The 19,385-nt window shown below is 47.8% G+C and overlaps 2 gene segments (V, D, J or C); both read right to left on the bottom strand.

Annotated features, from left to right (window-relative positions):
* Positions 1-8,127: 8,127 nt before the first annotated feature.
* On the bottom strand, positions 8,128-9,618 carry LOC119244027 (immunoglobulin lambda variable 6-57-like). The segment is given in 2 exon segments: positions 8,128-8,371; positions 9,521-9,618. Coding segments are annotated over 2 exon segments (342 nt in total).
* An 8,712-nt stretch (positions 9,619-18,330) lies between these two features.
* Positions 18,331-18,842, bottom strand: LOC119244026 (probable non-functional immunoglobulin lambda variable 5-48). The segment is given in 2 exon segments: positions 18,331-18,686; positions 18,800-18,842. Coding segments are annotated over 2 exon segments (399 nt in total).
* Between the last annotated feature and the right edge of the window lie 543 nt (positions 18,843-19,385).

The following is a 19,385-nucleotide window of genomic DNA, read 5'->3' as shown; positions in this document are numbered from 1 at the left end:
TCCTGTGATATTGAGGATGGGTTGGTTGAGCTGTGAAGGGATTTAGAGAAATCTCAGGGAAATGTCAGAGAATGGAAATTCCTAGAAATAGCATCAATAGCATACTGAAAAGTGGGAAATTCAGCAACAATTTGAAAATACATAATTATTAATATTGTTTACAGATTAGAAATCATTTAGTGAAAGGCTTGGAAAACTTCACGTTGATAAAGCCTGTAATATATTTCTTGAGTTCCATATGGAGCTTTGTAATCTTAAGATTTTAGCTTTTGCATATCTGTGTCATATAATTTGTTAGAATTTTGTCTTAGGACGCATACAATTTGTTTTTATTTTAAATAAAATTTTCCTTCCTGTATGACTTACTCACTATGACAGTTTAATAACAAATAAAAGTGAGAGTTTAATGTTTTCATGTAGCCGGGAATGTGTGGAGAGCTGAATTCAGAAACCACAACCCATTTCCTCTCCATACACATTTTCTACTCTGCTTTCACCTTGCAAAAGTCCCCAAACTTCTAAACTCTGGGGGTCTTGAGCAAATACCTGTGATCTCACATTCTCTCCTCAGTCATTCAGAGGATCCTCCTCCTTCACCTCAGGCAGGTCAGTAGCTACTCAAGCCCTCAGGACCCTCACTGCTCTGGGCATGACCCCCTGCCTCCCCTCAGGAGCTGCAGGGTCTGCCCTGTTCCCTCACACACCTCACACCCTTCCTTTTTCCCAGACCTCCAGCATCCCTCACACTCGTAGCTTAACATCCTGAGCCCTGTCCCTTCTATGGTCCCCAAGTTGACGCCTCCTCTGTATGGGGGAAGGGAGGGCTTGACTGGGTGCACAATGAAGACATAGTATGTCAGATACCCTGGATCAGTCACAGCAGTGCACACCCCTATCATCCCAGACAATATAACAGAATTGCTAATAATACTGTGAGCAGATTTATAGAAGGAAAAACTATGTAAATAATCCAAAACGATTCACTTCTCCTCCTACCTCAAGCAACATCAATAAGGCTCAAGGTGTTACATCTCGTCTTTATCCCTCAACACCCCATCCCCCCAACTCCTCATTTAATGTGAAACGAATCCTAAGCACCACATCACTGCATTGGTCTATGCTCTGGAAGTTACAGGCATTTATAATGTCCCTAAATGATTGTACAGTAAACAATAGCAGTGGCTGTTCTCAAGGAGGAGGTAGGTGTCATCTCCCAGAATTCCTTGTAAGCAGTTCTTGTGCAGAGAACAAGCATGGTTAGTAGGTCAGGAGTCTGGGTCATGGGGGTGATGCTCCCCCAGGTCCTATTCTTTTTTTTAAGATATATATATATATATATATATATATATATATATATACACACACACACACACACACACACACACACACGCTAGTACTGGGTACAGTCAGAAACGTGGGAGGGTGAGACAATTCACCAGAGCCAGAGTGGGGAACAAAACAGGCCGTCTGACGAAGTACACTGCTGAGGGGAGCAGCGGGTGTGACAGGAGAGGTCTGCGTGCCATGTGGGACCCTTGCCTGGTAGCCAGGGATTGAACTGGCACTGCAGAGATTCACAGCCCAGCACTCAACTGCTGCGCCATGTAGGAGGCCCCCCCAGGTCCTACTCTTGACCTCACACCAGACCTAAGCCCACCAAGCAGTCTTACATGTCCCCTCCTGAACGTGAGAGGTCTCCATGCAAATATTCTACTTTTTGATGGTTTGACATGCCAGTCTTGTAAAGCCATGGTACAGCTGAATAAAGAGAGACCAGAAGTGGTGGGAAATGAGTTACCCCTGGAAAGGTGGGGGGGGGCCTCTGCAGGACAAGGGGAGCTCACACAGCTCTCAGGTGGCAGACTCTGAGCAGGGACCCAGACACAGCGCCCTCTGGAGCACTAGACATGTGGATCCTGGGCCAGTGCTGATGCTCTGGGCTGGCGCTCCCCAACCAACACCCCTCACATTCCAGACCCCCAGCCAAGGTGTCTGCACAACAGCCTAAGCTCACTGCACTTAAACATCACTTCACCAATGTATGCTCTGGTGTACATTTATAATATTCACCAAACTATTATACTATAAACAGTAGTCATGACTGCTCTCTGGCAGGGGGTAAGTATCATCTCCCAGTTGACATGAAGCTACTAGAATTCCTTGCAGCCAGCTCTTGTGCAAAGAGCAAGCAGGGTGAGGGGGAGAGCACTTGAATTCATTGTGGAGATGAACCTCTGATCTGATTCCTGATATCAACCCACCAAACGTATTTCTTTCCTGTGATACTGAAGGTGAAAGATCTCCATGAAGATATACTTTTTCAAGGTTGTACAAGTCCCTCCTCTACTTAAGCCAGGATGCACATGAGTAAAGAGAGAGCAGAAGTGTTATGAAATGTGTCACACCTGGTAGGGTGGGGGGACCTCTACAGGACAAGGGGAGGTCTCACAGTAGTCAGCTGGGGGCCATGAGCAGGGCCCAGACACAGCACCCTGTGGTGCAGGAGACATGTGGATCCTGGGCAGTGCTGGTGCTCAGGGCTTGCCCTCCCCAGCCATCACGCTCACATTCCAGACCGACAGTCAAGGTATCTGCACAGCAGCCTAAGCTCACTGCTCTTAAGCATCCCAAGCATCCCAGCTGTGCAAAAGTCCTGGACAAGCAAAGCTATCTGTGTTGTTGGAGGTATAGAATGTCTTGGGGTGAGTGGCTCTGCATGGTGAAATGGAGGCCAGGCCTCTGTCTCTCCAGAAAGTACCAAGGGGCAACTGTGAGCTCCTGCTGTAAAGGAGGCCCCACCACTCAGGCAGGAAGAGGGAGGAGCACTGGGGTGCTGTACAGACTCCATTGTCACAAGGCACAAGAATCCAGAAAAATTCTGAGGAGACAGAGATGAGAATATGAGCCAGAAGAAAAATTTATCAGAGCCCATAATCAATAAATACCATGAAGAATTGAAATTAGACATGAATATGGAATAGAAACAAGTGAACTAGAATTAGAAGAAATCTCATTTATTTTTTTTTTAAAGATTTATTTATTTATGCATACAAGAGCTAGGTACAGGCCAGAGATGCAGGGAGTGAGAGGATTCACCAGAGGCAGAGTGGGGAACAGAACAGGCTGAAAATACTGACTGAAAATACACTGCTGAGGGGAGCACTGGCCAGTCAGGAGAGGTCTGCGGCGTCATATGGGTTGCTCCCTGGTTGGCCAGGGATTGAACTCGCACTGCAGAGGTTGAGGATTGCTTCATAGTGTGGTGCTTAACCCCTTGAGCCATGAGGAAGGCACTGAAGTCTCATTTCTTTTGCAGCATATTCCATGTCACTCAAACTAAGGACCAATTTGCTTATGAAGCTGTAACACCCCCATCCTCCCCACATTCACACCCGGTAGGGCACTGAGACAAGTTTTGGAGGGTACATTGATTTCCCCTTCTTTTCACAAATGCACAGTCTGTGGGTCTTCATCTCTCCTTGCCTAGTTAGCACATTTGGCAGCCCCTAGGGGTGCATCGCTTGCACAATAATATCATGGAAATCTGTAAATTGTCCAACTCTGCTCATGTCTGCGCCCACAGGGCTTCTCCCCTGGAGTCCACAATGTCCGAGTGGTTGGGATTCACCTTCAGGTTCTCGGCACAATAGAGGGGCCTGGGCCCATGTGAGAGGAGAGCACAGTGGGCATTTGTGGTCAGGGGTGCTGTACAGACTCCATTGTCACAAGGCACAAGAATCCAGAAAAATTCTGAGGAGACAGAGACAGATAAGATTGTGTCCAATCTTATCACCACGATGAGCCCACGTGTGTCTCCATGTCCCATGTCCCCATCCCCAGGGAGAGAGGTGAGTCTGGCTGTTGCTCCAGGAGACACAGAGAGGGAGGGCCACTGAGTGAGCACAGTCTGGAAGAGGGAACCTGCAGACACAGACACATGCACACCAAGATCAGTCCTAGATGGGTGTGGGACCCAGTGGTAATGCTTCAGGATAGACACCATGCAAATATGTCCACCCACTGCCTCTCCCACTGCACTTTTAACTTCTGGGGTCCTTGAATGGGGAGGAGGGTATGAGGTGCTAGTTTCCACATGCGTGGGCCTGGGAAGAAGCAAATGCCAGGTCCACACACAGACCCTTGGACTCCTGAGAACAGGGCTGCTGAGTCCCCACAAGAGCCAAAGTCCAGCCCTGGGGCCCTCCTCTCAGTGCAGGGCAGCCCAGCTAGAAAATCCCAAGCTGCAGAAACACCCAGGGAAGTTCTTGTGGCGCCCCCTGCTGGTCTCCAGGAGAAACTTTGTTCCATGTTTCTTCAACCAACTTCACCCTGACTTGTTTCCTAGACTTCTGTGTACCCAGCTTCTGAGAGTGACCCTCACTGAGAAGGAAGGGGGTGGCCTATGTCCTCTCTGCTTGGCCTAAGTGTTGTGTTGGTGGACTAACAGGGAGATGACACAGGAGAGCGTGGGGACTGCTGTGCAGCTGAGGACACGATGCTGGACAGACAGAAGAATGGAGCTGCCTGTTGGCCCAGAGGAGACGGGCTGCCCCTGAGCTGGGAGTGACAAGGCTCAGGGAAGTGTCTGCACCCAAAGAAGTGTCTGCGCTGCTGCTGCTGCTCTTGTGATTGGATTTCCATAGGGTCACATAAGCACCACTACATCAGCGTAGAATAATCCCACTGCTCTAAAACTAATTTCCAGCGCTCACATTCCAGTTTTTCTTCTGTTTCTTCTGTGTTCCTGATGGTACTGATAATTTTTCCCTCTTAGAATTATACTTCTTCAAAGTAGGATACAATTAGCAACTCACAATTTAACTTTTCTCTCATTTTTCTTTTCCTTAGCAATAAAATTCTCAGTACATATCTATGTGTGTTAGTGTGTGTTTAGGTATGTATGTATGTGTATATATATCTATATAACAACATATATAATTTGACTGTATAGTTTTGGTGATTATTCTAAATCTGTAATAAATATAGGTTCACATTTCTGTTTGTTTTCTGTTTTTGCTGACTATGAAAATGTTGGAGCAGTCAATTGCCGAATTTTCTATGGAAAATTTGTTTTGGACTCATTTATATTAATGTATAAGTATATATTGCTACCCTTTTCACCAAAAATAAGAAAATAAACAAAAATAACCACTACTAGGTAATATCAGATACATAATAGCATCAGCGGCAGCAGGGCTGCCATCTTGCAAACACAGCATGGGTTTGAGTTCCCCTCATATATTCAGGGGCACATAAAATGATTCATTACTTCTGATTTAATAAGAAAAAAATTATATAAGCCAGCCTGATAATAACCAGCCTTACCCAGAGAGGACAAGGACTCTGTTTCCATGGAGACCCCTAACCTAGGGATGTGCTGCTGGGAGTGACTCTGAGGACAGAGGGAGGGAGGGACCGCCACTCAGGGGGAGCCCTGGAGGAGCCTGGGCCAGGACAGCAGCAGAGAAGATGCAGAGCCCCAGGCTGAGCCTCAGCAGCAGCTGCCAGGGGTGCCTGCTCTTGGCAGAAGAGAAAGGGGCTTTGTTTCTCACTTTCCCACAGGCCTGGAGCTCTGTGTGACTGTCAGACTGTCATCCCAACTTGAGCAGTAATAATCAGCTTCAGCCTCAAGCTGGAGCCCAGAGATGGTCAGGGTGGCTGAGCTGCCAACATGGATCCAGAGAATCGATCAGGGACCACAGATGTTCATTTGTAGTTGCCATATATCACTTGCTTGGGAGCTGTTCCAGGGAGCTGTTGGTACCAGTGCACACCATGATTCCTGCGTTGATGCTGCCTCCACTGGGGAGATGGTGACCCTCAGGCTCTGTGTCCCAGACACTGAGAGTAGCTGAGCCAGCACAGACTGGACTAGGATCCAGAAAGGGGAGAGAGGAGGAGTTTGTGACCCTGGGCTCTCGAGACAAGAGGAGGAAGCAGGGCCCCATGCATCTTCTCAGGTCCCTTCCCTTGCCCCATATCCAATTACCTGTGCAATAGAGAGGAGGACATGGGGAGCAGGCCATGGTGCCCACAGCCCCCTGTTAGTTCCCCTTCCCATGAGCCCCACAGAGGAAGGGCTGCCCCAGGCCTCCTTTTCTTTCCCACACTTTGCCCCAGGTGGGGCCGTCCATGGAAATTATGTTCTTTCCAGGGCCCGCCCAGCTCTTCTGTGCACTGGGACTGGAGCTCAGGTCACATTTCACACTGAGGAGAAGGGAGGTTTGCTTCACCCCTTGGGAGAATCTTAGGAGGAAGCACCAGTTGATACCACACCCATTTCCTGGCCCATGGGACTGTGCCAAGCCACAGCTGACAAAGCCCATCAGGGAGCCCAGGGCCCAGCCCCCAAGACAAGGATTCTCTGAGTGAATGATCCTCCCTGCACAGCTGGTGGGAGCACCACTGGGCAGTCCCACAGCGCCCCCTGCTGCTTGCAATGAACATGGGCACAGTGGCTAACCTCTGAGAGCACAGCTGGGGTCTGCAGCCACCAGGTCGCTGTTCCCAGTCCAACACCCAGGGGCTGATTCCTAGATAATGTGATCCCAGCTGTCCATGGCAACTGTTGTTTTTCTCATCTCTGAAGGAATCCTGATCTGTAAAGACATACACATATTCAGAAATTGCAACTTATGTTTTTGATACACTCCGAGAAGACATAGCAAGCATCATGTCCCTCTTCGGAGTGCAATTTAGAACAGGTAACTACTTTCAGTGTTCCAAATCTAAGGTGCCTTAAAGAAATGTGTTCCAGCTATTCACTATTAAATTGACCTCATCTTTTTTTCTTTAGGTAATTTAATTGTATTACTTATTCACTTAAATATATCAAATGAAGAACAAATGGATTTTTTTGATGACATTCAATTTATTATTTTTTATTGATTGGGCTCCTGATTTCTCCTCTAAAAATTTATATAAAAAATAGTGCCTCCTAATGACTTTTCATGAATGTTTCCTATATAAGCCACTTATTTTCATAAACTCCACTCTCTGGTTGAGAGAAGACTCCATGGGATCAGGCCACAGGCTCTGACCTCACTGAGTGCTGTGGCGCTGTCTGTCTATTACCCGGGGCCAGGGTCACAGAGAGCTCACAGGTGCCTCATGCAGCTGAATGGCACAGACAGACTCTATGCCCAAGTGGCCTAAAATCCCAGCACATGCTTTTAACTGAGTGGATCTCAAATGGGGTGATATTGTCCCCCAGAGGGTATCTCGAACATATGGCAGCTTTTTGTGTCTCCTGACATGAAGAGGGGGCATCACTGGCTTGTGCTGTGTGGAACACAGATGCTTGTCAATGTGCTTCCTGCAAAAGCAGCCCCTCCACACACAAGGAATGACCCCTTGTTTTCAGTAGAGCTGAGGTGCAGACACCATGTTTATGAAATAAATAATTTCCATTAAGTGAACACAAAGGAAATAGGAAACCATCCATTATGATGTGTGTGTGTGTGTGTGTGTGTAGGGATTTTGTAGGTGCTAATGGGAAAGATGGTAGAGGAACTCATAACACACAATCTTAAACAAACTTTGGAGCAGGAGGTACAGCAAAGAGCAGCCCTCCCTGGAGGGTCTGGTTGAGGGTAGACCTAGGACAGGGAGGCTCTGTAGAGTTTTAGTCTCACGTCCTGGTGTGTCTGGAGCACTGAGCTTGTTGCCGCTATGTCCTAATGTTAGGGGGAAGGGATGTCCTGGCCAAACTCCATAGAGGCTTTGTAGTCTCCACCCCCACTCCATCAAGATACTGGGAAGTAAAAATCCATGATCCCCAAAGAGAGAGTTGCAAGGACCTGAGGGTAGAGTTAAGCAGCCATGTTTTTTGTTTGGAATATAACCAGACATGTGAGCTAGGGTCGGCCTCTTGGCCACGGAGGTGCTTTGCTTTTTGCCAGCTTGGTGTGTCTTTGAGATTCCAGGTCAGCAGAAGGGGTAGGACACATTTATGAATATCTCCCTCTTTTCTCCCTGCTATTCAGTTCATTTCCCCTTTCTTATAATTAAACCTTTTATTAACCTTTTGTGTGTACCTGCAGTTTATCATTAATAGTTCTCATTTAAGCATGCGGGTGAGGACCCACAGTCAGGCAACCCATTTCATATCGGGGTTGCCCTGTAACACTAACACTGACAGTAGTAGTGGGCCTTGTCCTCAGGCTGCAGCTCAGAGATGGTCAGGGAGGCGGCATTGGAGGAGCTGTCGATGGAGCCAGAGAACCTGTCAGGGACCCATGAAGGTTTATGATCATCATCATCATAGATCACGGTGCTGGGGGTGCTGCCCCAGCGCTGCTGGTCCCAGTGCACACAGGCACTTCCAATGCTGCTGCTGCTGCGGAGAGGGTCACCTTGTGCCCCACAGACTCTGACACCGAGCAGGGTTGAGTCAGCTCAAATTGGGCCCATGTGCCTACAAAGGAGCAACACAAAGTTAAGGGATATGAACCTGAAACCAGAGAGGAGGGAGAAGTCATCATCTGGGGTAACATGCCAGTGCCTTCCCAGATTTCCCTGCAGGCACCAACTGTGCAAAGAGCAAGGAGGGCGCTGGAGATTCTGATCTGTGTGTGCTGCTTCAGTGCTGCACAGGAGAGAGTGAGTTATATGGAAAGTTCTAGAATCTGGCCAAGAGGTCCTGGTTGGGGACATTCAGGTTTATTGGAAGATGACAGCAGAGGACATGGGGTAGGAGTGAAATACCACATACCTGGATTCAAATGCCACAGCCCAGGCTGTGTGTTAAAACTTAGCTGTCTTACAATATTTTCATAAAATATTAAGGTCGAAGTGGTCTGTTGCCTCATGTTTCTAATCTACCACAACATTGTGATATTTCTCAGGCCTGTATAGTGACTGGCTCTCTAATATGGAAAGTTTTCATGAAAATTTCTGAGGATATAAAAGCAGCTAAGAGGTATTGCACGATGTCCTCTAGCTCTTTCCCTCTCCCCCACCATAGAGTGTTACCTGACTCAGTTTTCATTTCATACCACCTTCCTGGTGTTCTCTAGATGGTGAACCTGTAATTTATACTTATAATTTGTAAGTTATGACATGAAATCCATGACCAACATTGCATTCTGACAGATTATTCAGCCACCTGAAGTTCAGCTGCTCCAGGCTGATCCTGTGCATGGGACCGTTCTCCCTCCTGAGGGCCTGGGGTCTCCATTGCTTGTCCTGCTAGGTCATGGTGTCTGTAATGGTGCCCATAAAACTTAGGCACAGAGACTTCAAGACACATCCCATGAAGTATCTGTTTCCTATAGGTGGCACATCCCCTGTCCTCATCCCTCTTTGGGAGGTACTTTGGACTCCACGACTTCAGCCTTCCTAATCACCTTCTCCTGATGCCAGGGGACACCCTTCCCTGTGAGTACCATTCTAAGGGGCCTCAGGACCCCACGATTTCCTGCCCACATGTACACCTGGCCCAGAACAGTAACACCTGAGAGTGAGGATGGGGCACGACACCCCTCTATCAAGAAATGGGGGCTCATGATCTCCTCCCCACTTGGCAGATTCTCCACTGGCCTTTGACAGCCCCTCTCCTACCTGGGAACTGGGCACAGTCACTGTCTTGCACTCTGCCTGCACCTGCTCATCCCCCATGGCGGCCTGGGGGATCTGGCCCTGACCTCTGGCCTGGCTACCTGGAGTTCTTTCACTTGAGGCAGCAGGACTCCAACCTCACCTGGAATCTCCTTGTGTGCAAGTTTCTGCTCAAGGGTCCCTTTCAAAGGACTCCAGTCCCACTGCACCAGGGAACCCCACTACAGACCTCATCTTCACTAAGTGCATGTCAGCATCCCGTTTTAAGTTAAGATAACTTCTTATGCAAAGATATATTTTTGGGGGGAGGAGTGTCATAACAAGAACTGTCCGGAACAGAGCACAAAACCTAACCATTGCCACGTTGTATTAAGATTTCCTTACTCTTTGCTGAATAGCATATTCTGCTCTAAGGTCTCAGCCAGGTTCCCTGCCCACGGCTTTCACGGAGCTCCTTTGGGCTCCTCTTGGCTGTGACAGTGTCAGAGTTCCCTGTTCTGATGAGTGTGTCCATATTCAGTGTGTGGAGTTCTGCTTGATCACATCCATCAGTGTCACCTCTTTACACTTATTGTTGGACACTGTTCTTCTTGAAAAGTTTGTCTCTTCCCCCCCCACCTCCCATTAGTCATTGATTCCACCATTTTAGCGGGATGCATCATGAATATGTCCTATACTTTGCGTTATAACCCAACACTACTGCATTGTGTGTTTGCACAAACTGTTTAGTTTTGCCCCTGGCAGCCCTGCACACTGGCTCATGTGCTCCTGGTAAATCTTTGTTAACAGGTGTTTACATGTTAACAGGGGTTTACATGTTACTGTGTGGGCTGAGTTTGTTTGTGTGGTTCTTTATTCTATAGACTCCATGCTGCAACATCTTCATCATGTGTGATTCTTGCTTCTTCTGAGAATCACCATCTCCCAAAGAATTCCTCCTCTTATATTGGAGAGAGATTTTAGAAACCAATATTGAGATGCCAGGCATGATTTCTCTCTCATCTGACAGCACAGACAGTATATATTAAATCAAGATCTGGGCTTTGATAATATACACATATCTTAAAAAATATTTCTCTGTATAACGTGGTAACAGTAACATATTTTCAAAACATACCTGTTGAATTGAAATTTGGAGTTCAACTGAATAAAATTAATATCTAGGTAAAAATAAATAACTATCCTATCGAGGTATGTGTACATATCTATAAATATTCCTGAATGATCTGTCTCATGAAGTTAAACATGCCTTCATACTGACACTCCGCACTCCACATCAGTGCTCCCTGGGTTAATCCAGCTTCTTCACCTTGTTTTTAGTGACCTTCTAATCCTAAAGAGAGAAAACTGGCTCCCACTACTGACAGCTATTTGCTGCATTACTAAACTTCCATTCCCTGCCCAGAAACATCCGATCACAGACCAGGCCCCAGGGACACAGCCTCATCCATGAGCGCAGGTGCTCCAGGACACGCTCCTCCCTCCTCTTCACAGTCTCCAGGATTCCAATTTGCCAAGTCAGCAGCTTCCTCCTCACACTTAGGGAGGTGGGTTCATGGTCCATCCCGCAGGCAGGAAGCCCGTCACATTTTCGCTCCATTCTGACCCCTGACTTCCAAGATTGTTTGAATCTGCACATTTAGCTTCTGTTATGGTGACAGTTTCCCATGAGTGCTGGCAACGCCACAGCTGATGCTCTTCGCCATGTGGAAAGCACTCACTGGATTTCTCTCTCTGGCATTCAAGCCAACATGGCTGTGCTTCACCTACTCACCCCTGCCCCTCATCCCACGCCTGTCAGTGCTCATCTTTCCCCATCACTACAGTGTGCCTTTTACAGGCTGTGATAGAATAAAAAACTGCTCTATGTAATGTTATAGACATGATTCTTTTATAAGAAATACCCATTTGAAATTAACATCTGTGCTTGTGACTTATGTCTCATTTCTTCTCAACTCGGTAGAGAACCTGTTCTATAAGTGTACAACCTGCAAGAGACCAGGAGAAACCCAAACTTCTCTCTGGGGGTTTGAGGGTTAAGGGTGTGGGTTGGGATGCATAAAGCTGTTGAAAACATCCAGGTGAAAAGTTTTGGTTGTTTTCATTTTAGCTTATTGTGAATTAAGCAGTTCTGCTATTCACAAAGACATTTATCTGAGGAAAGAAAGTTTTTAAATTTTTAATAAATCTTATGTTATTATTTCTTGTATGACCAACTCAAAGATGGAAATCACACAAACCCTGTCCATTGTTCAATTAAGCAAATAATAAAATCAGGTGCAAACTGTACTGGCCGATCCCTCCAGATCAGCCAAGTCAGTGCTGAGGCCCCTTGACAGGTTCACAGTCCAAGGTTTGTTTCACTTATTGAAAACTCAAAGAAAATAAATGAATTCAAACCACCTTAGAAGTAAACTATTCCTGAGGCAAAGGAAATTCTCTTTTCTTGAAGACTCCTCACCTAGGGATGTGCTGCTGGGAGTGACTCTGAGGACAGAGGGAGGGAGGGGCCTCCCCCCAGGGGTGCCCTGGAGGAGCCTGGGCCAGGACAGCAGCAGAGAAGAAGCAGAGCCCCAGGCTGAGCCTCAGCAGCAGTGTTATAGGACAGGGAGAGGGGCAGCCCAAACCCCGCAAACCTGCCTATTCTAAATGGGTTCTGCCATCCGCCGCATCAACACAAAACATAGGAGACTTTAATGGGAAGGAACTTTAATTAAACTAGGAAACAATACAGGTAAGGCAAAGAGTCTAGTTTCTAGATCAAGCACCCAAAGTTACCCATCCCCTCGTGGGTAAAAGTCCATCCATATGGGATTGGCCCAGAACAAGGCCCCAAAGCCTGCCACAAGTCTAAAGCATCTTCCAGTGGGGACCCACAGAAAAGGGTCACAAACAACCAGACAAGCCCGGAAGGAAAAGAGCAAAATCAACATCAAGATAAAAGCTGCCATGGTCACCTCCCCACGGGTCTCACCCACATCTGTGTCACCTAGTCCACGACCAAAAGACAAGCGCAGTTTCTTCACGTGTCTCTAGGCTCCATGTGCGTCCTCCAGGTCTCCTGGCTCCATCCTGCTTCCTTCCTCAGTCTCTTCCTGCAGCTTCTTCTCTTGCTGCTCAGCTCCACCCTCCCTTGGGTGGGGCAGGGAACCTCCCCCTTTCCTGGGGACCACCCTGTTGCAGCAGCTGCCAGAGATGCCTGCTCTTGGCTGAAGAGAAAAAGGGTTTTTGTCTCACTTCCCCACAGGCCTGGAGCACTGTGGGACCACTCAGACTTTTGTCATAGGACTGGCAGTGATATTCAGCCTCATCCTCAGGCTGGAGCCCAGCGATGGTCAGGGTGCCCGAGCTGCCAGACTTGGAGCCAGAGAATCGATCAGGGACCCCTGAGGGCCGTTTGTCATTACCATATATCAGGAGTTTGGGGGCTGTCCCTGGGAGCTGTTGAAACCACTGCACAGAATAACCACCCCCGATGTTGGAGCTGCTTCCAGTGCAGGAGATGGTGACCCTCTGGCCCAGGTTCCCAGAGACTGACTGTGGCTGGGTCAGCACAGACTGGGCCCAGGATCCTGGAAGAAGGAGAGACACAGAGATGGTGATGCTGGGCTCTAGAAACAAGAGGACTCATCCGGGGTCCACGCATCTTCCCAGGGCACTTCCCAGCCCCAACTCCTGTTACCTGTGCAGTGAGAGAGGAGAATAAGCAGGAGAGGGGTCCAGGCCATGGTGCTCACACTTCCCTGAGCCACTCATGGGGCTGGGCTGCCCCAGGGCTCCTTTTCTCCTCCACCCTCTGCCCCAGGTGGGGCTGTGCATGCAAATGTGTTTCAAGCTGTGACTGTCCAGCCCCTCCCTGAGCCCTGGTGCAGGAGCTCAGCTCACACCCACACTCAGGAAGAGCAGGGTTTCTTCACCCATGAGAAATCTCTGGGAGGAAGCACCTGCTGCCACCACACACAGGTCCCTGCTCAGCAGTTGTGCCAGACAAGAAAGAACACAGTGCTGAGTTCCTACCTGGGAGCACAGGGCCTAGAGCTAGGCCAAGCTCCTTGGTGTGACTGACCTCACTGCCTGGTGTGTGGAGAACACTAGGCAGTCCCACTGCGCCCCCTGCTGGTCTCTGCGCAAACACTCACACTGGCCTGAAATTCTGAGAGCCCAATGGGTGTCTGCAGCTCAGGAGAGACTGTCTATTCATAATTGCATGTTCTGATTCCTAGGACTGTGATTCCCATACATTGTATTGGGTACTGTCAATGAGGTGCAAAGAGGTACCTAGAAATATTTTGAGAACATTATACTAAAAGCTAAACGATCCAGAAGAGCATCAAATCCTGTGTTATTGAGGATGGGCCAGTTCAGTTGTTAAGGGCTTTAGAGAAACCTCAGGGAAATGCCACAGAATGGAAATTCCTAGAAATAACATCAACGTCATAGTGAGAGAATTTTTTCAGCAAAAATTTCAAAATAGGTAATGTCTTTGTTTTGCAGATTAGATTTGATTTAGTGAAAGACTTTGGAAAACTTCATGCCCTGAAGCCAGTAACGTATTTCTTGAGTTCCATATGGAACTTTGTAATCTTAAGATTTTGGCTTTTGCATATCTGTGTCATATAATTTGTTAGAATTTTGTCTTAGGATGCATACAATTTGATTTTGTTTTAAATAAAATTTTCCTTTCTGTATGACTTACTATAAACAAATAAAAGTGAGAGTTTAATGTTTTCATGTAGCCGGGAATGTGTGGAGAGCTGAATTCAGAAACCACAATCCATTTCCTCACCACACCCATTTTCTACTCTGCTTTCACCTTACAAATGTCCCCAAACTTCTAGACTCTAGGGCGTCTTGAGCAAATACCTGTGATCTCAAATTCTCTCCTCAGCCATTCAGAGGATCCTCCCCCGTCATCCCAGGCAGGTCAGTAGCTGCTCACCTCACCCCCTCAAGACCCTCACTGCTCTGGGCATGAACCCTACCCCCTGCCTCCCCTCAGGAGCTCCAGGGTCTGTTCTGTCCCCTCACACACCTCACACCCTTCCTTGTTCTCAGATCTCCAGTGTCTCTCACACTCGTGGCTTCACAACCCTGACTCCGTCTCTTCTATGGTCCCCAAGATGACGCCTCCTTTGTGTGGGGCAGAGGAGGGCTTGGCTTGGGATCATGGTGAAGACACTTGGTGTCAGACACCGTGGATCATTCATAGCAGCACACATCCCTATCATCCTGGACAGTAAAACAGAATTGATAATAATACTGTGAGCAGTTGTATAGAAGGAAATACTACGCAAATAATCCAAAACTTGGTTCACATCTCATCCTACCTCAAGCAACATCAATGAGACTCAAGGTGTTACATCTCCTCTTTATCCCTCATCCCTGTGTGGCGTCGCCATCCTACTCATGCCGTCTGACAAAGGTCCGGGCATGGGGCAGATTCCTGAAAAGTCAGGAATTTCGACAGCTGACTCCTGCTAAATTCTTCTCATTTGTTTATGGCTGCTCTTTACCATAAGTGGCAATTACTAAAATATGCATTTAATAGCAAAACTGCAAATGTTGAGTGATCAATTACTGAATAACTAATTTGACAACAATGGCACTACATGATACAAACATCACATTCTGGAACAATTATTATTTCCCTGCTTGAAGGCAATGATTCAACAACTGGCCTTACAAAAACAAGTAATATATCACACTTAAAAACTTCTAGGAACTAAAGGCTGTAAACATTCCTGGCCATGTCTCTGATACAGATTTGTGGTCTTTTAAGGCAGAGACCATATGGAGGGGAGCTTTGAAATTAAAGACAGTAGTTAATGAGGGCCTCCCCTGGTGGCGCAGCAGTTGAGCTCTGGGCTGCACCTCTGCAGCGCCAGTTCAATCCCCAGCCGCTGGCGAGGGTCCCACACGGCGCGCAGACCTCTCCCGCCGCCCGCTGCTCCCCTCAGCAGTGTATTTCGTCAGTCTGCCTGTTCTGTTCCCTGCTTTGGCTCTGGTGAATTCTCTCACCCTCCAGTGCTTCTGACTGTACCCAGTGCTTGTATAAATAAATAAATAAATCTTTAAAAAAAATAAAGATAGTAGTTAATTGACAAGATAATTAAAAGAGTAATAGGTAAAAATATTGCCTTGAGAAAGTAAAAGGAGTTTCCTTTTTTTCTTTTGAAGCTTGGAGTAAGTAATCTTGGGGTAGTAAAAGGTTAGTACAGCTTATGAGGCTCTGAGATTCTTTGGGTTTTTTGATTCTTTTAATGATTTACTATTCTTATTAAATTAAAATAGATTAGTTTTGGAAATGAAAAGTTTTTTTGACTTTGGCAGTAATTGGATTTAATTACCACTATATAAGATGATTATGTTTTTTAATGTTTAAGATTTGGGAATTTTATAAATGCTGATTAATTAGTAATTTAGCACTTATAAGGAAGTTAAGTTTCAGTCACATAAGTTTTTTGTTGATCTGCTGGTTTTTACATTAACAGAATAATTACTGGGCTGTGGAAAATAAATGATTGTTGGGGGACATTTTGTGTGGTAATTGTATTTACCTTTAGAACAAAGTGAAATGATTGTTACAACCTCAGCAAGGGGTCATGGGACCCAAGAATGGTTTCGATGATTGTTATCACCTCTGTAAGGGGTCATGTGCCCCTAAGCTGTACGTGGGAAAATGTCACGATTGATAGTTTTTTCACTTGAAAGCACACACTTATGTACTCCCACGTCTTGCTTGTAATGTATAAATAAAGACCCGATAAGACCCTAGGCAGGAGATACTTGCACCTACCAAGTGTCTGTGTCTCCTCATTTCCCTTATACCCTCATCCCCTCAGATTCTTCTACGTCGTCTCGTCCTGCAGGGACTCTGACACGACATTTTACCAGAACTGGTTTCCAGCACCCACCCCCTCCTCATTGAATGTGACAAGAATCCTAAGCACCATATCACCGCATTGGTCTATGTTCTGGCAGGCACAGACATTTATAATGTCCCTAAACGATTGTGCAATGAACAAAAGCAGGGCCTGTTCTCAAGGAGGAGGTAGGTGTCATCTCCCAGAATTCCTTGTAGGCAGCTCTTGTGCAGGGAGCAAGCATGGTAAGGAGGAGGGGAGCCTGGGTGATTCTCTGCCTGGTCCTATTCTTGACCCCACACCAGACCTGAGCCCACCAAGCAGTCTTATATGTCCCCTCATCCTGAAGGTGTGAGGTCTCCATGCAAAGATTCTACGTTTTGATGATTGCACAAGCCCAGTCTTATAATTAAGCCAACATCCAGTTGAATAAAGAGAGACCAGAAGCAGTAGGAAATGTGTAACCCTTGGAAAGGTGGGGGGATCTCTGCAGGACAAGGGGAGCTCTCACAGCTCTCAGGTGGCAGGGATAGAGCAGGGTCCCAGACACAGCGCCCTCTGGTGCAGGAGACATGTGGATCCTGGACCAGGGCTGGCCCTCCTCACCCAGCACCCCTCACATTCCAGACACATAGCCAAGGTGTCAGCACAGCAGCCTAAGCTCACTACATTTAAATATGCCATCTATGCAAAGTCCCGATGACAAAGAAATCTGCTCAGTGTTGTTGGAGGTGTAGACTATCATGGGGTGAGTGGGCTCTGCATGAGGGAATGGAGGCCAGGCCTCTGTCTTCTCCAGAAGGGTCCAAGAGGCAAGTCTGTGAGCCCCTGCAGTATTAAGGCCCCACCACTCATGCAGGAGGAGGGAGGAGCCCTGAGATAAGTCCAAATTTCATCATCATAAGTCACCACAAAACAGAAAAATTCTGAGGAGAGAGGAGTGAGTGTAGAGAGTGTGATTCCAAGGGAAAATTATCAAAGGCCGTAATCGGTAAGAATTGACATGAAGAATTGAAATTGGAGATGAAATGGAGCAGGAACAGGTGCCTAGAGTATTGTTTTATCCAGAATATTCCATGTCACTCAAACTGAGAGCCACACTGCTTGTGAGGCTACAAGAACTACTTTCCTGCTCCACCCCCACCCTTCCCACATCACAGAGGAGGACACTGCAGACAAGGTTTTGGAGTGTATATTGTTTTCTCCCTCTTTTCACAGATGCACAGACTGTGGGTCCTCATCTCACCAGGCCCAGTTAGTACAGTTAGCATTCCACTAGGACCACAAGGGTTGGATGAGACCCTCACTGAAATCTGTAATTATTTCCTGCTCTGCTCATATCTCCACCAAACAGCTTCTTCCCTTGAGTCCACAATATTTGCTGGTTGGGTTTCACCTCCAGGCTCTGGCTAAGGAGACAGGCCTGGGACTGGGTGAGAGGCGAGCTCAGGGGACAGTTCTCTTTACATTCCCTGCCTGGGCGGGTAAGTCATGGGAATCGGGGAAAGGAAAAGAGCAGGAGTCAAGGAGGATTAGGAAGAGGAGAATCCTGGAGAATCTGCTTCTAGAACATTGTAGTTGGCAATTGGTTGGGGCCACGCAACCAATTCACATCACGACTTAATTTAATCCTCCCACAACCCTATAAAATGGATGATGACATCACCTCCCATTCAAAGGTGAGGAGTCAAGGATTAAGTCCTCCCTGGAGTTGGGAAATGAAACCTGGGGTATCAAGGGATGGGCGCTGTGGGCCCAGGTCCCTGCTGACATGGACAGGCCCAGACTCTGAGGGTCTGTCAGGGCCAAGGAATGTGTCTGTGCAGGGTGAGAGCCCACCCATGTGGGTGTGGAAGGTCCTCCCAGGCTCCCTTTGTGAGCAGAGCAGAGCAGCGGGGAGGTTTTTGTCTCAATTCCCCCTGGGTCTGGAGCACTGTGAAGACTTTGAGTTACCATGCCATATGTTGCAGTAGTAGTTGGTCTCGTCCTCAGACTGCGGCCCCGAGATGAGCAGGAGGCCTGCACTGGCCGAGGTGTCCTTGGCTCCAGAGAAGCAGCTGGGGACCCCGGGGCCCTGGTCCTTCTCTGATTCTGTGTTGTAGTTCAGGAGATACCGGGGAGGGCTCCCTGGCTTCTGTTGGTACCAGAATATCTTGAAACTACCAACATTGTATCCACTGCTCAGGCTGCAGGTGAGTCTGGCTGTTGGTCCAGGAGAGGCAGAGAGGGAGGGCGGCTGAGTGAGCACAGGCTGGGAGAGGGAACCTGCAGACACAGACATGATAAATCCAAATAAACATCGATCCAAGATAGATATAGGATCTACTGGGATTAAATCAGACTAGGGACAGTTCCGGGTCTCAGAGGCTTATCCCCACCTGTGCAATGAGAGAGGTTCAGGAGAAGAGGCGTCCAGACCATGGTGCTCACAGCCCCCAAGCTCACTGGGGCTGGGCTGCCCCAGCCCTCCTTTTCTTCCCCACCCTCTGCCACAGGGGGGACTGTATGCAAATGGAGTTCCATCCAGGGGCTGCCCAGCAGGCCCCTCCTGGAACCTGGTGCTGGATCTCAGCTCATACCCCACACTGAGGAGGACAGGTTTGGTTCACCCTTAAGAGAGCCCTGGGAGGAAGCACCTGCTGCCACCACATTCAGACCCTACTCAGGGAACTGTGCCTAGCAAGAGGACATTTGGCTGCTGAGTCCCCATCAGGGAGCCCAGGACCAGCCCCAGCCCAGGCTCCTTGGTATGAATGTCCTCCCTGGGCTGCAGCATGTGGAATACAGGGCAGTCCCACAGCGCCCCCTGCTGGTTGCAGGACACACACTCACCATGGCCCCAAGTCCTGAGAGCCCAGCTGGGGTCTGCAGCTCACCAAGAAAATGTCTCTGTTCATAGCTCCAGGCTCTGACCTCAGGGCTTGTGATTCACCACTTTGTGTGTGTTTGCTGACAGGGAAGTCC

The sequence above is a fragment of the Talpa occidentalis genome, unplaced genomic scaffold, assembly GCF_014898055.3.
Source record: "Talpa occidentalis isolate TD23 unplaced genomic scaffold, MPIMG_talOcc4v2.1 talOcc4.14, whole genome shotgun sequence".
In the NCBI taxonomy this organism is placed as follows: domain Eukaryota; kingdom Metazoa; phylum Chordata; class Mammalia; order Eulipotyphla; family Talpidae; genus Talpa; species Talpa occidentalis.
This window is presented reverse-complemented; position numbering and strand designations above follow the sequence as displayed.